Genomic DNA, 14,556 nt, shown 5'->3' with positions numbered 1-14,556 from the left:
TGTACTCTCAACTTTCACTTTAGTTTAATATAGGTTTTTGTCTGTGAATAATAACTAGATCCCTACTCTTGGAGCTCAACTCCTTAGCACAAGAAAGGCTGGAACTCCTCTAGACCTCTAAGATATTTGGCCCTCTAAAGTACCAGTAGGCAAGATATTTGGCCTTCTGAAATCACCTGCCAATACCTCAGTGCCTTCTAGAACATGCTACTTTTATATTCCTTTCTGAACACAGCTAAGGAGCCCGCCTATGCGACTGTAGCCATTTAGGTTAGTTCCAGCTCTCTGTTGCTCTTATTACTGGCTTTATTTTGGACAGTGTTTCTGTATCCCTTGATTGTTCTGCCCTGCACTCCTACAGTTCCTCAATATGCCAGAGCAATTCTTCACAGCAATGATCTCCTTCAGCATCTTTGTAGCTCAGTCTTAGTTGCTAACACATCATGGAAGCAAGGAGATGTTGCCTTCAATGGTTCATACACCGATTTTGCTGCTTTGTGGGTCACTGATCTCACTGTTTCCTGTGGAAGTTTATATTCCTTTGGTACATAACACCAACTCAACACTTCACCCAATGCACAGAGTTTTTTCAACCTGTAATGGTTCAATGGACTGATACTTATCTTGAAGTGTCAAGTCCCCCTTCTAAGTTATTAGCGTAGTTACCTTCTCTTGAAACATGTTATGTCAACAAAATATTGCATGAAAGGGGTCACAGAACAGCAAGGCCTTCTGTTCCCAAGTTTTGACTATGTACAGCTGATAATTTTTAAAGATGTGCCCTGAGTTATTGTATATTAATATCACACTCTGCTCTTAGGTGACAATACCTAGACTTCATCTCAGCACACTCTTTTACACACACACAAAGTAAAATTTTCAAAAGTGCCTGCCTAATTCCCTTTTTAAAAAACAGGGACTTTGGCTCTTTGATGCTTTTGAAAATTATACTCCTAGTTCAATTTTCAAAAGTAACTTAAGCACTTAGGAGGCTAAGAATCATGAGAAGTAATTGAAGGTCTGATCATAGCAAAATAAGAGGTGCTGGCTACATATCTGTGGTCCCTTAGCATACTATAATCAATAAAACAGTGAGCCCATGTATGTTAGAGAACTGTGAGCAAGGAGTGTGAATGGTTTCTTAAAAGTGTACATATTACTGATGACATCATTCATATGTTACTTTTCCAGTGCACAACCAGAGGAGTGTAAACACAGTCATTTTTATTCTTCCAATATTAAAAATACAATTGTGACATTTGATAAATGGAGAACAGAACCCCAGAGAATGACATCTGATTTTCAAGATTCAAAGAGTATCATTAGGGCCCTACCAAATTTACAGTCCATTTTGATCAATTTCACTCTCATAGGATTTAAAAAATCATAAATTTCATGATTTCAGCTATTTAAATCTGAGATTTCATGGTGTTGTAATTGTAGGGGTCCTGACCCAAAAAAGAGTGGGGGGGAGGTCATAAGTTTATTGTACAGGGGGTTACGGTATTGCTACTCTTACTTCTGCACTGCTGCAGATGACAGCAGTGCTGCCTCCAGAGCAGGGCAGCTGGAGACCAGCAGCTGCTGGCTGGAAGCCCAGATCTGAAGGCGGAGACACTGCCAGCAACAGCGCAGAAGTAAGGATGGCATGGTATGGTATTGACACTATTACTTCTGCGCTGATGCCTGCAGAGATGCGCCCTCAGTCAGCGGTGACCACTCTTCAGCCACCCAGCTCTGAAGGCAGCAAAGCAGAAGTGAGGGTAGCATGGTATGGTATTGCATTTTGCAACCCTTACTTCTGCATTGCTGCTGGCGGGGCACTGCCTTCAGAGCTGGGCTCCCTGCAAACAGCTGCTGTTCTCCAGCCACCCAGCTCTGCAGGCAGCACAGAAGTAACGGTGGCAATACTGCAAGCCCCCTAAAATAACCTTCCAACCTCCCTGCAACTCCCTTTTGGGTCAGGGCCCCCAATTTGGGAAAGGCTGGTCTCCCCGTGAAATCAGTATAGTATAGGATAAAAGTGCAAAAAAGACCAGATTTCAATGGGGTAGACCAGATTTCACAGTCTGTGACATGTTTTTCATAGCGGTGAATTTGGTAGAGCCCTAAGTATCATACACAACAAGAAAGAAAATTAATACATTTTGTAGGAAAGTTTTTTACAATATCCCTTCAAAATTCCAATCAGATCATTTCTCAGATTCTCTCCATTTACACAAATGAGGCAACTTCTTAATAATCAAGAAAAATACTCACCCTCTGTTACTGACGATTGCCTTTTTCAAGTGAATATAGTTAGCTGGAAAGATCCCCTGCAAGAGAGAATAATAATTCTACTTGTCAGAAAAATACAATCATAGCTTTGAACAGTTTTCATTATAACAAAATTAGCAAACATTTCATAACTGCCAACTTTCCAATTTCATCTATGGTGCAAAACAAGCTATCACTGTCAAAATCAATATTCAAATTATAGTCACATCACATGGCTTCAACTTATCTCAGAATAGGCCAGTATGTTGATTTGACAATTATGTAAGTTATATAATCTTTCATTCTTGAAAAAAACAAACAAACTTGTGTATGTATCCAACAAAAATATCACAGCAAACAGACCAAAACATCTGAAAGCTCTATAATTCTAAAAAGCAACTTTAAAAAATCATTAATTTTCTGGTTTGAAATAGAATACTGGTCTCCAACAATACTTTCTACTTTTTCCTCTTTGCTCTTTACAAGAGTTAATTTTTGCTGTTAATTCAAAGAATATTTACGCTGTTATCTATTGTGGTTTCTCTGACTGTCAAATTATGGACTTAATCCTCAGAATTAACCTATTTTCCATCACACTCCACCCTTAAAAATGTATCATCCCTCTTTTTATCCTCTGATTTGACACTTTAAGGCTAAACTTTGTGATTGTATAGATTACAGATGGTGCAGAATGCTGTTGCCAGAATAACAAGTTTTATAACAATAAAAAATCAACTTTACATCATCTGCAGTGGCTTTCCGGAATGTAGATCAATTTGTTATTTCATATATAGCACAAAAGACCTGATCTTGAGAAATAATTATTCAGGACATGTGTAACATTACTTACTGGGACATTCCTATTGACATCAATGAATTTTCCCACAAGTGAAGTTACATACATAGAATCATAGAACTGGGAGGGACCTTGAGAGGTCATCTAGTCCAGTCCCCTGCACTCATGGCAGGACTATGTATTATCTAGACCCTTCCTGACAGGTGTTTGTCTAACCTGCTCTTAAAAATCTCCAATGATGGAGGTTCCACAACCTCCCTAGGCAATTTATTCCAGTGTTTAACCACCCTGACAGTTAGGAAGTTTTTCCTAATGTCCAACCTTAACATCCCTTGGTGTAATTTAAGCCCATTCCTTCTGGTCCTATTCTCATAGGTTAATTTTTCTCCCTCCTCCTTGTAATAACCTTTTACATACTTGAAAACTATTTACTTCAGACCATTTCTCCAGTTTCTCCAGATCATTTTGAATTTTAATCAAATCCTCCATAGAATCATAGAATATTAGGGTTGGAAGAGACCTCAGGAGGTCATCTAATCCAATCCCCTGCTCAAAGCAGGACCAACACCAATTAAATCATCCCAGCCAAGGCTTTGTCAAGCCAGGCCTTAAAAACCTCTAAGGATGGAGATTCCACCACCTCCCTAGGTAACTCATTTCAGTGCTTCATCACCCTCCTAGTGAAATAGTGTTTCCCAATATCCAACCTAGGCCTGGTCTACACTAGGACTTTAATTCGAATTTAGCAGCGTTAATTCGAACTAACCGCTCAACCGTCCACACCAGGAAGCCATTTAATTCAAACTAGAGGGCTCTTTAGTTCGAATTTGGTACTCCACCCCGGCAGGTGGAGTAACGCTAAATTCGACATGGCTAGTTCGAATTAGGCTAGGTGTGGATGGAAATCGAACTTAGTAGCTCCGGGAGCTATCCCACACTGCACCACTCTGTTGACGCTCTGGACAGCAGCCCGAGCTTGGATTCTCTGCCCAGCCACACAGGAAATGACCCGCGAAAATTTGAATTCATTTTCCTGTCTGGGCGGTTTGAATCTGACGTTCTGGTTGCACATCGGGGCGAGCACCGCAGCACCGGCAGCAATGCAGAGCTCTCCAGCAGAGGAGTTCATGTAATCTCTGAATAGAAAGAGGGACCCGGCATAGACTGACCGGGAACTCTTGGATCTGATCGGTGTGTGGGGCGAGGAGTCTGTGCTTTCGGAGCTGCGCTCCAACGAACGGAATGCAAAGACCTACGAGAAGGTCTCCAAAGCCATGATACAGACAGAGGATACAGCCGTCATGCAACGCAGCGCCGCGTGAAAATCAAGGACCCCAGACAAGCCTACCAAAAAATCAAGGCGGCCAACGGACGCTACGGAGCCTGCCACCACTGCCCCACCAGTGACCATGGACTCTGATGATGGGACAGTGTCGACGGACAGTTCCTCGACGATGTTCACGGACGGGGAAGATGAGGAAGGGTTTGTGGAGGACGAGGCAGGCGATAGCGCTTACAACGCTGGTTTCCCCGACAGCCAGGATCTATTCATCACCGTCACGGAGATCCCCTACCAACCCTCCCCGGCCAGGAACCCGGATCCTGAATCAGGGGTAGGAGCAGTCGGTAAGTGCTTTAACCATGTTAACTTTTATTCTTAATATAACAGGAATCTGAAGTGTGTGAAAAGGAGGTCTCTGTATATATGGTGATAGAACAGAAATCCTCCTGGGAGAACGCCACGAAGCTCTCCTGCCGTTAATTGATAAGCATCAGCAGGAGGTTCCTGGGGAGAGCTGCCTTATTGGGTGCTCCGTGATAGCACACTTTTCCGCGCGAGGCTTTCATGCGGTATTCAGGGAGCACTGCCTCCCAGAGCACGGCTGCATAGGTCCGTGGTTCGTGCTAGATTTCACGCAGCATGCTCTCTCTATCTCCTTCAGTGCCCGTCCTCACGGTGATCTCGCTCGGAGACTCCTGCATCTAAGTAGGGGAAGAAATGTTACATTACGCCTGGTCCAAAGTATTTTTAATAAATAAACGGACAGACGGCATAGCACAGACTCAGCACGCAGCTGCGTGACGAGCGTAACGGAAAGCCAAAGAATCAAATGGACGCTCATGGAGGGAGGGGGGAACGAGGACGCAAGGTATCCCACAGTTCCTGCTGTCTCCGAAAAGCATTTGCATTCTTGGCTGATCTCCAAATGCTTCTAGGGTCAAACACAGTGTCCGCGGTGGGTCGGGGCATAGCTCGGCAATTTACGCACCCCCCCGACCCCCAGAAGTTAAAGGGGAAACAATCCTCTGTTGACTCTTTTACATGTCACCGTATCTGTACTGAATGCTGCAGACAGACGCGATGGTGCAGCACTCAACACCAACATCCTTGCTCCCCCCACGCTATGGATGGCTGATGGTACAATAAGATGGAAATCCATCCTCATCATCAGCCTATTGGCACATGGGGCAGTGCAAAAGGACTGGTAACCATAACGACCATACCAACTTGCTTGGGACAGGTCGGTCAAGGCCGCCTGTTGCTAATTTTTCATGGTAGATGGTGCAGTATGGCTGGTAACCGTCCTCATCATTGCAACAGGGGGCTGAGCTCCATCAGCCCCCACCCTTCATTGTAAAGAAAAGATTCAATTGCCCCTGGACTAGCAGAGGGATGAGTGGCTCCCTCCTCCACACCCCTTAATGTCATCTCTGGACTATCATTGCAGCTGGAGGCTTCCTTCCACTCATTTCTCACAAACGACTACCTGTGTCTTATTCATGCATTCTATATTACTTCATCACACAAGTGGGGGGACAATGGTATTGGAACCCAGGAAGGCTGGGGGAAGAACGGAATGAACAGCTGGGGTTGTTTCAGGAGCACACCCTGTGAATAGCGTTCAGCTCAAAATTTATGCAGGATTGGACAGAGAGCAGCTGTGGTCTCTGGTTGTATGATACAGTGGTTCTCTAGTACACTTGCCCATAATCTAGGCAGGACTGATTCTATTTTTAGATACCCAAAAAGGAGGGATTGACTCGGGGAGTCATTCCCAAATTTTGCTTTTGCGCCCCTGGCTGATCGACCAGGGGCACTTATGACAGCACCAAATGGCGCAGTGCAAAAGGACAGGTAACCATGACCATCTTATTACCGTCTTCTTACCAGTTCATGGTATGGTAGACGGTGCAGTATGCCTGGTAACCATCGCTGCTGTCATGCAAAAGCATAAGCATGCTGCTGTGTAGCGCTGCTGGTCCGCCTCTGTCAGCGGCATCCAGTACACATACGGTGACATACACAAAAGGCAAAATAGGGTCCATTGTTGCCACGCTATGGCGTGTGCCAGGGCATTTCATGGAAAACGTGCTCGAAATGATTGTCTGCCGTTGCTTTCCCGGAGGAAGGAATGACTGGCGACATTTACCCAGAATCCACCGCGCAAATGATTTGTGCAACAGCAGGCACAGGGGTCTCAACAAAAAATTCACAGAGACAGCCTAGACTCAGTTAATTGTTCGCAAAAAAGTATCATTGCAAGGAATTAACTAACTGTTTCCCATCTCACAGCTTCCACTGTCTCCAGACCTTCCACAGCATCCACCTCGCAGAGGCTGGCGAAGATTAGGCGGCGAAAGAAAAAGACAAGGGACACGATTTTCGATGAATGTGTGGGCTGCTACCTAGCCGAGGCGGACCAGCAGAGGCAGTGGAGGGAGAAAGTCTCTCTGTACCAGCGCTCACACAGCGAATGGGAGGAGAGGTGGCGTGAGGAACACAAGCAGGCGACTCAAGCAATGCTTGTACTACTGAGGGAGCAAACGGACACGCTCCGGCGACTTGTGTATGTTCTGCAGGACCGCTGCAGGACAGAGCCCCCGGCAGTATCTCTGCAACCGCCCTCCCCCGCCACAAAGTCACATACCCCCCTCACCCCAAATAACCAGGAGGATGCCCGCCCTGGGCCGTGAATACTGTCACTGCACCCCAGCAGAGTGCTCAAGTAACCAAAAGCTCTCATACCCTACATTTGCATAAGTCCTTCCCTTCCGGACTCAAACAAGTCCCAATCCCAGTCCCATCCCATAACTGTGTACTTAAGTAATAAAAATACTTTGCTGTTAAGTACTGTTTCCGTCATGTTTCTTCACTGAAGACTGTGTTTGAATGGGGTGCGTGGGGAAGTGCGTTGCTAATTGCATAGGCCAGGCACCTTTCGCAGGGTACAGACACGGGGGCCGGATCAGCAGCGGGTAACACACACAGTGCAGTCAGCAGGCACCGTGGTCGGTATGGGAGGTGGTTTCCAGGTTCTGTGTGGGCGGTGGGGATGTGACTTTTTAGCGGGGGAGGGCGGGTACAGATCTTATACAGCGGTCCTTGTCGTGGACCGCTGAGTCACGCAGCAGAGGAATCTGTATCCCTCCTCCTCCGCCACAAGGCCACATAGCCCCCCGCACACAGAATCCCAAAAAGGAGGGATGGCAGGCTCCGTTGAAACAAGCAGTCCGGCAATGCGGACCGCTGTAGGAGCAGGAGCCTGTCATTCCTTGAGTTTAGAGGCGGTCTTTACATCAGCGCACACCCTACCCACCGCAGTCTGCGTTCCAGTTTCGACCCTTTAACGAAAAGTCATGAATAAAGAAACCTCTCCTCAGTAACAGTGTGACATGTATTTTATTTTTACACGTGTCTTGGAAGTGGAGGAAACGGGGAGAACGGGGTATTTAACCGAAGAGGAGAGTCAACAGTAACTGGGTAAAGAAACAGGGGCAGGTTCAGCTTCTCTGTAAAGAAACTGAACAGTCACAGGTCATGCTGCTCGCTGCTCGCTGGTATTTAAAGAGTTCCTTGTCGCTGTCCCAGGCGCCTGTATAGGGCTTCATGAGCAAGTGCATTAGCGGGCAGGCTGGGTCACCGAGGATCACTATAGGCAAATGCACATCAACAACAGTTATTTCGTGGTACGGGAAGAAACTACCTTCCAGCAGGCGTCTGAGCAGCCCACAGTTCCTGAGAACACACGCATCAGGAACCTTGCCCGGCCATACGACGTTCATGTTGGTAAAAAGGCCCCTATGGTCCCCCAGTGCTTGCAGAACCATTGAAAAGTAGCCCAATTTCTCAGCAGCTGAATGTGGAAGAGGTGGACGATAAAGTGCGAGGAGGAGAAAACGGCGAGGATCGCAGCGGGCTCCATGCTTGCAGTGCTGTGGCGTCCACACTGTCACTGACCAGAAAAGTGCACGAACAGATTGCCCGCAGGCGCTTTCAGGGAGGGAGGGAGTGAGGGCGTGATTGACGGTTCAATGACGACAGTTACCCAAAACCACCCTCGACACATTTTTTCCCCCAGCAGGCATTGGGGGCTCTACCCAGCATTCCAATGGGCAGCGGGGACTGCGGGAACTGTGGGATAGGTTCCCACAGTGCACCGCTTCGAAAGTCGACGCCGGCCCCGTTAATGTGGACTCAGAAGTTCGAATTAGTGTATTTAGTATGGATACACAAATTCGACTTCATAAGGTCGAATCCACAAATTCGAATTAAGTAGATTCGAAATAGTCCTGTAGTGTAGACAAGGCCCTAGACCTCTCCCACTGCAACTTGAGACCATTGCTTCTTCTTCTATCATCTGCCACCACTGAGAACAGCCTAGCTCTATCCTCTTTGGAAACCCCTTCAGGTAGTTGAAGGCTGCTATCAAATCCCCCCTCACTCTTCTCTTCTGCAGACTAAATAACCCCAGTTCCCTCAGCCTCTCCTCATAGGTCATCTGTCGCAGCCCACTAATCCTTTTCATTGCCTTCTGCTGGACTCCCTCCAAATTTGTCCACATCCCTTCTGTAGTGGGGGGACCAAAACTGGATGCAGTACTCCAGGTGTGGCCTCACCAGTGATGAATAAAGGGGAATAATCACTTCCCTCCATCTGCTGGCAATGCTCCTACTAAGACAGCCCAATATGCCTTCTTGGCAACAAGGGCACACTGCTGACTCATATCCAGCTTCTTGTCCACTGTAATCCCCAGGTAATTTTCTGCAGAACTGGTGCTTAGCCAGTCGGTCCCGAGCGTGTAGCAGTGCATGGGATTCTTCCTTCCTAAGTACAGGACTCTGCACTGGTCCTTGTTGAACTTCATCAGATTTCTTTTTGCCCAATCCTCCAATTTGTCTAGGTCACTCTGGACCCTATCCCTACCCTCCAGCATATCTACCTCTCCCCCCAGCTTAGTGTCATTTGCGAACTTGCTGAGGGTGAACTCTATCCTATCATCCAGATCATTAATAAAGATGTTGAACAAAACCAGCCCCAGGAACGACCTCTGAGGCACTCCGCTTGATACCGGCTGCCAACTAGACATCGAGCCGTTGATCACTACTCATTGAGCCCAACAATCTAGGCGCTTTCTATCCACCTTATAGTCCATTCATCCAATTCATACTTTTTTAACTTGCTGCCAAGAATACTGGGGGAGACCATATCAAAAGCTTTGCTAAAGTCAAGATATATCACATCCACCACTTTCCCCATATCCACAGAGCCAGTTATCTCATCATAGAAGGCAATTGGGTTGGTCAGGCATGACTTGCCCTTGGTGAATCCATGTGGACTGATCCTGATCACCTTCCTCTCCTCCAGGTGCTTCAAAATGGATTCCTTGAGGACCTGCTCCATGATTTTGCCGGGGACTGAAGTGAGGCTGAAGTCTGTAGTTCCTTGGGTTCTCTTTCTTCCCTTTTTTAAATATGGGCATTATATTTGCCTTTTTCCAATCATCTGGGACCTCCCCCAATCACCACAAATTTTCAAAGATAATGGCCAATGGCTCTGCAACCACATCAGCCAACTCCCTCAGCACCCTTGGATGCATTAGATCTGGACCCATGGACTTGTGCATGTCCAGCTTTTCTAAATAGTTCTTAACCTGTTCTTTCACCACTGAGGGCTGCTCATCTCCTCCCCATACTGTGTTGCCCAGTGCAGCAGTCTGGGAACTGATCTTTTTGTCTCGGTCTTCACAGATAAAAGCATTGAGTACTTCAGCTTTTTCCACATCTGTCACTATGCTGTTTCTCTCATTCAGTAACGGTCCCACACTTTCCCTGGCCGCCTTCTTGTTGCTAACATACCTGTAGAAACCCTTCTTGTTACCCTTCACATTCCTTGCTAGCTGAAACTCCAGTTGTGCCTTGGCCTTCCTGATTACACTCCTGCATACTCTAGCAATATTTTTATATCCCTCCCTAGTCATCTGTCCAAATATCCACTTCTTGTAAGCTTCCTTTTTGAGTTTAATCTCACTGCAGATTTCACTGTTAAGCCAAGCTGGTCGCCTGCCATATTGGCTATTCTTTCTGCACATCGGGACTATTTGTTCCTGCACCCTTAATAAGGCTTCTTTAAAATTACAGCCAGCTCTCCTGGACTCCTTGCCCCCTCATATATTAGTCTCCCAGGGGATCCTGCCCATCAGTTCCCTAAGGGAGTCAAAGTCTGCTTTTCTGAAGTCCAGGGTCCGTATTTTGCTACTCCCCTTTTTTCCTTTTGTCAGGATCCGGAACTCAACCATATCATGTAAAAGCAGCAAAGAGTCTTGTGGCACCGTATAGACTAACAGACGTTTGGGAGCATGAGCTTTCGTGGGTGAATACCCACTTCATCGGATGCATGTCGAAGTGGGTATTCACCCACGAAAGCTCATGCTCCCAAACGTCTGTTAGTCTATAAGGTGCCACAAGACTCTTTGCTGCTTTTACAGATCCAGACTAACACGGCTACCCCTCTGATACTTGAAACCATATCATGGTCACTGCTGCCTAGGTTGCCACCCTACTTCCCCTACCAGTTCTTCCCTGTTTGTATGCAGCAGGTCCAAAGCACTTGCAACCCAGCTTGGTATCATCTGCAAACTTTATAAGTGTACTCTCTATGCCATTATCTAAATCATTGATGAAGATATTGAACAGAACCGGACCCAGCACTTCCAGCATGACTGTGATCCAATGATAACTACTCTCTGGGAATCGTTTTCTAATCAGTTTTGCACCCACCTTATAGTAGCTCCATCAAGGTTGCATTTCCCTAGTTTGTTTATGAGATAGTCATGCAAGACAGTATTAAAAGCTTTACTAAAGTCAAGATATACCACATCTACCGCTTCCGCCCTATCCACATGGCTTGTTACCCTGTCAAAAAAAGCTATCTGGTTGGTTTGACAAGATTTGTTCTTGACAAATCTCTGCTGACTGTTATTTATCACCTTATTATCTTAACTGATTGCTTAATTATTTGCTCCATTATCTTTTCAGGTACAGAAGTTAAGATGACTGGTCTGTAATTCCCCAGGTTGTCCTTATTTCCCTTTTTATACATTGGCACTACATTTGCCCTTTTCCAGTCTTCTGGAATGTCTCCCATCTTCCATGACTTTTCAAAGATAATCGCTAATGGCTCAGATATCTCCTCAGTCAGCTCCTTGAGTATTCAAGGATGCATTTCATCAGGCCCTGGTGACTTGAAGACATCTAACTTGTCTAAGTAATTTTAAACTTGTTCTTTCCTTATTTCAGCCTCTTCTGATCCTACCTCATTGTCACTGGCATTCACTACGTTAGACATCCAATCACCACCAACCTTCTTGGTGAAAACCAAAACAAAGAAGTCATTAAGCACCTCTGCCATTTCCACATTTCCTGTTATTGTTTCCCACCCCCCATTGAGTAATGGGCCTATCCTGTCCTTGGTCTTCCTCTTGCTTCTAATGTATTTGTAGAATGTTTTCTTGTTACCCTTTATGTCTCTAGCTAGTTTGATCTCATTTTGTGCTTTGGCTTTTCTAATTTTGTTCCTACATACTTGTGTCACTTGTTTATATTCATCCTTTGTAATATGACCTAGTTTCCACTTTTTGTAGGACTCTTTTTTTATTTTTAGATCGTTGAAGATCTCCTGGTTAAGCCAGGGTGGTCTCTTGCCATACTTCCTATCTTTCCTATGCAGTGGGATAGTTTGCTCTTATGCCCTTAATAATGTCTGTTTGAAAAACTGCCAGCTGTCTTCAATTGTTTTTCCCCTTAGACTTGCTTTCCATGGGATCTTACCTATCAACTCCTGGAGTTTGCTAAAGTCAGCCTTCTTGAAATCCATTATTTTTATTTAGCTGTTCTCCCTCCTACCATTCCTTAGAATCATGAACTCTACCATTTCATTCCAGTAGGAGAACACTTCAATCTCCCTGGACATTCTATAACAGATTTAAAAGTAGCCATACTTCAACAACAAAAAAATTCAGAAACAGACTTCAAAGAGAAACTGCAGAGCTATAATTCATTTGCAAATTTAACACCATTAATTTGGACTTGAATAGGGACTGGGAGTGGCTGACTCACTACAAAAGCAAATTTTCCCACTCTTGGTATTGATACCTCCTCATCAACTATTGGGAGTGGACCACATCCACCCTGATTGAATTGGCCCTGTCAACACTGGTTGTCCTCTTGTAAGGTAACTCCCTTCTCTTCATGTGGCAGTATATTTATGCCTGCATCTGTAATTTTCACTCCATCCATCTGAAGCCGCAGCCAGCACATCCCTCGGCCCGCGCAGCTTCCTGCAGCCCCCATTGGCCTGGAGCAGAGAACCGCGGTCAGTGGGAGCAGCGATCGGCCGAACCTGCGGACGTGGCAGGTAAACAAACTGGCCTGGCCCGCCAGGGTGCTTACCCTGGCGGGCCGCATGCCAAAAGTTGTCGATCCCTGGTCTAGTCTGACCTCCTGCACAACGCAGACCACAGAATCTCACCCACCCACTCCTGTATCAAACCCCTAACCTATGTCTGAGCTACTGAAGTCTTCAAATTGTGGTTTAAAGACTCCAAGGTGCAGAGAATCCTCCAGGAAGTGACCCGTGCCCCACATTGCAGAGGAAGGCAAAAAAAAAAAAACAACCCAGGGCCTCTGCCAATCTGCCCTGGAGCAAAATTCCTTCCTGACCTCAAATATGGCGATCAGCTAAACCCTGAGCATGTGAGCAAGACTCACCAGCCAGACACCCAGGAAAGAATTCTCTGTAGTAACTCAGATCCCACCCCATCTAACATCCCATCATAGGCCACTGGGCATATTTACTGCTAATAGTCAAAGATCAATTAATTGCCAAAATTAGGCTATCCTATCATACCACCCCATCCATAAACTTATCAAGCTCAGTCTTGAAGCAAGATATGTCTTTTGCCCCCACTACTCCCCTTGGAAGGCTGTTCCAGAACTTCTCTCCTCTGATGGTTAGAAACCTTTATCTAATTTCAAGTCTAAATTTCCTGATGGCCAGTTTATATCAATTTGTTCTTGTGTCCACATTTGTACTGAGCTTAAATAATTCCTCTCCCTCCCTGATATTTATTCCTCTGATACATTTATAGAGAGCAATCATGTCTCCCCTCAGCCTTCTTTTGGTTAGGCTAAACAAGCCAAGCTCTTTGAGTCTCCTTTCATAAGACAGGTGTTCCATTCCTTGGATCATCCTAGTAGCCCTTCTCTGTACCTGTTCCTGTGTGCATTCTTCCTTCTTAAGCATGGGAGACCAGAACTGCACACAGTATTCCAGATGAGGTCTCATCATGCCTTGAATAACGGTACTAACACCTCCTTATCTCTACTGAAAATACCTCGCCTGATGCATCCCAAGATTGCATTAGCTTTTTCACGGCTATTTCTACAGCTATCTACGCTACCCTTCTCCGTATGTGCATTCTCCTACCCATGGCTGTATCCTTTCTTTCTTTCTTTTCTTCCCTCTCAATGTTAAAATTTGTCGTGGAGACTACCTGGACATCTCTCAACCATCTCCTCCCAATTCCTAGTTTAAAGCTCTCTGAATCTGTTGTGCCAACCTCCATCCTAGAAATCTATTTCCCTCCCTACTCAGGTGAAGTCCATCCCAAGAGAACAGTCCTCTGTCCATGAATGCCTCCCAGTGGCCATACATCCCACAGCCCTCCTTACAGCACCACTGCCTGTGCCATCTGTTAATCGTCATAATCTTGTCACATCTTTGTCGCCCTTCTCTAGGAACAGGCAGAATCCCACTGAAGATCACCTGAGCCTCGATTTCCTTAAGCATCTTCCCCAGCCTGGCATAGTCTCCCTTGATACATTCCAGCGAGAATCTAGCCGTATCATTCGTTCCCACATGAAGGACAATCAGTGGATTCTTTCCTGCTCCTATTAGGATCCTCTTCCGCCTCAGGTCCACATCCCGTATCTTAGCACCCGGCAGACAGCACACCCTTCTGTTCTCTGGATCAGCTCTGGTTACAGCCCTGTCTATTCTTCTAAGTAAGGAGTCTCCAATCGCGTAGTCCTGCCTTTTCCCGGTGACGGTGCGATTCTCCGGTCTATCCCCTGTTCCCTCTGGCTGCAATTCCTCTCGATTCCTGTTCACCCTTGCAATCCTCCGCAACCCATCCCGTATCCTCCTGGGGCTCATATTTGATGTT

The 14,556-nt window shown here is 45.9% G+C and overlaps 1 protein-coding gene across 1 annotated transcript in view; it reads right to left on the bottom strand.

The window, feature by feature from the left end:
• The window catches only part of DOCK3 (dedicator of cytokinesis 3), a 641,328-nt gene that overhangs the window by 499,613 nt on the left and 127,159 nt on the right, over nucleotides 1–14,556 (bottom strand). The window contains exon 4 of the mRNA XM_045024316.1: nucleotides 2,260–2,315. Within this exon, the coding sequence (XP_044880251.1) occupies nucleotides 2,260–2,315 (56 nt within the window). The remainder of the gene's footprint in view (nucleotides 1–2,259; nucleotides 2,316–14,556) is intronic.

This window comes from Mauremys mutica, chromosome 7 (genome assembly GCF_020497125.1).
Source record: "Mauremys mutica isolate MM-2020 ecotype Southern chromosome 7, ASM2049712v1, whole genome shotgun sequence".
NCBI classification, from domain to species: Eukaryota; Metazoa; Chordata; order Testudines; family Geoemydidae; genus Mauremys; species Mauremys mutica.
The sequence above is the reverse complement of the archived record's forward strand: the minus strand, read 5'-3'. Positions and strand labels throughout refer to the sequence as shown.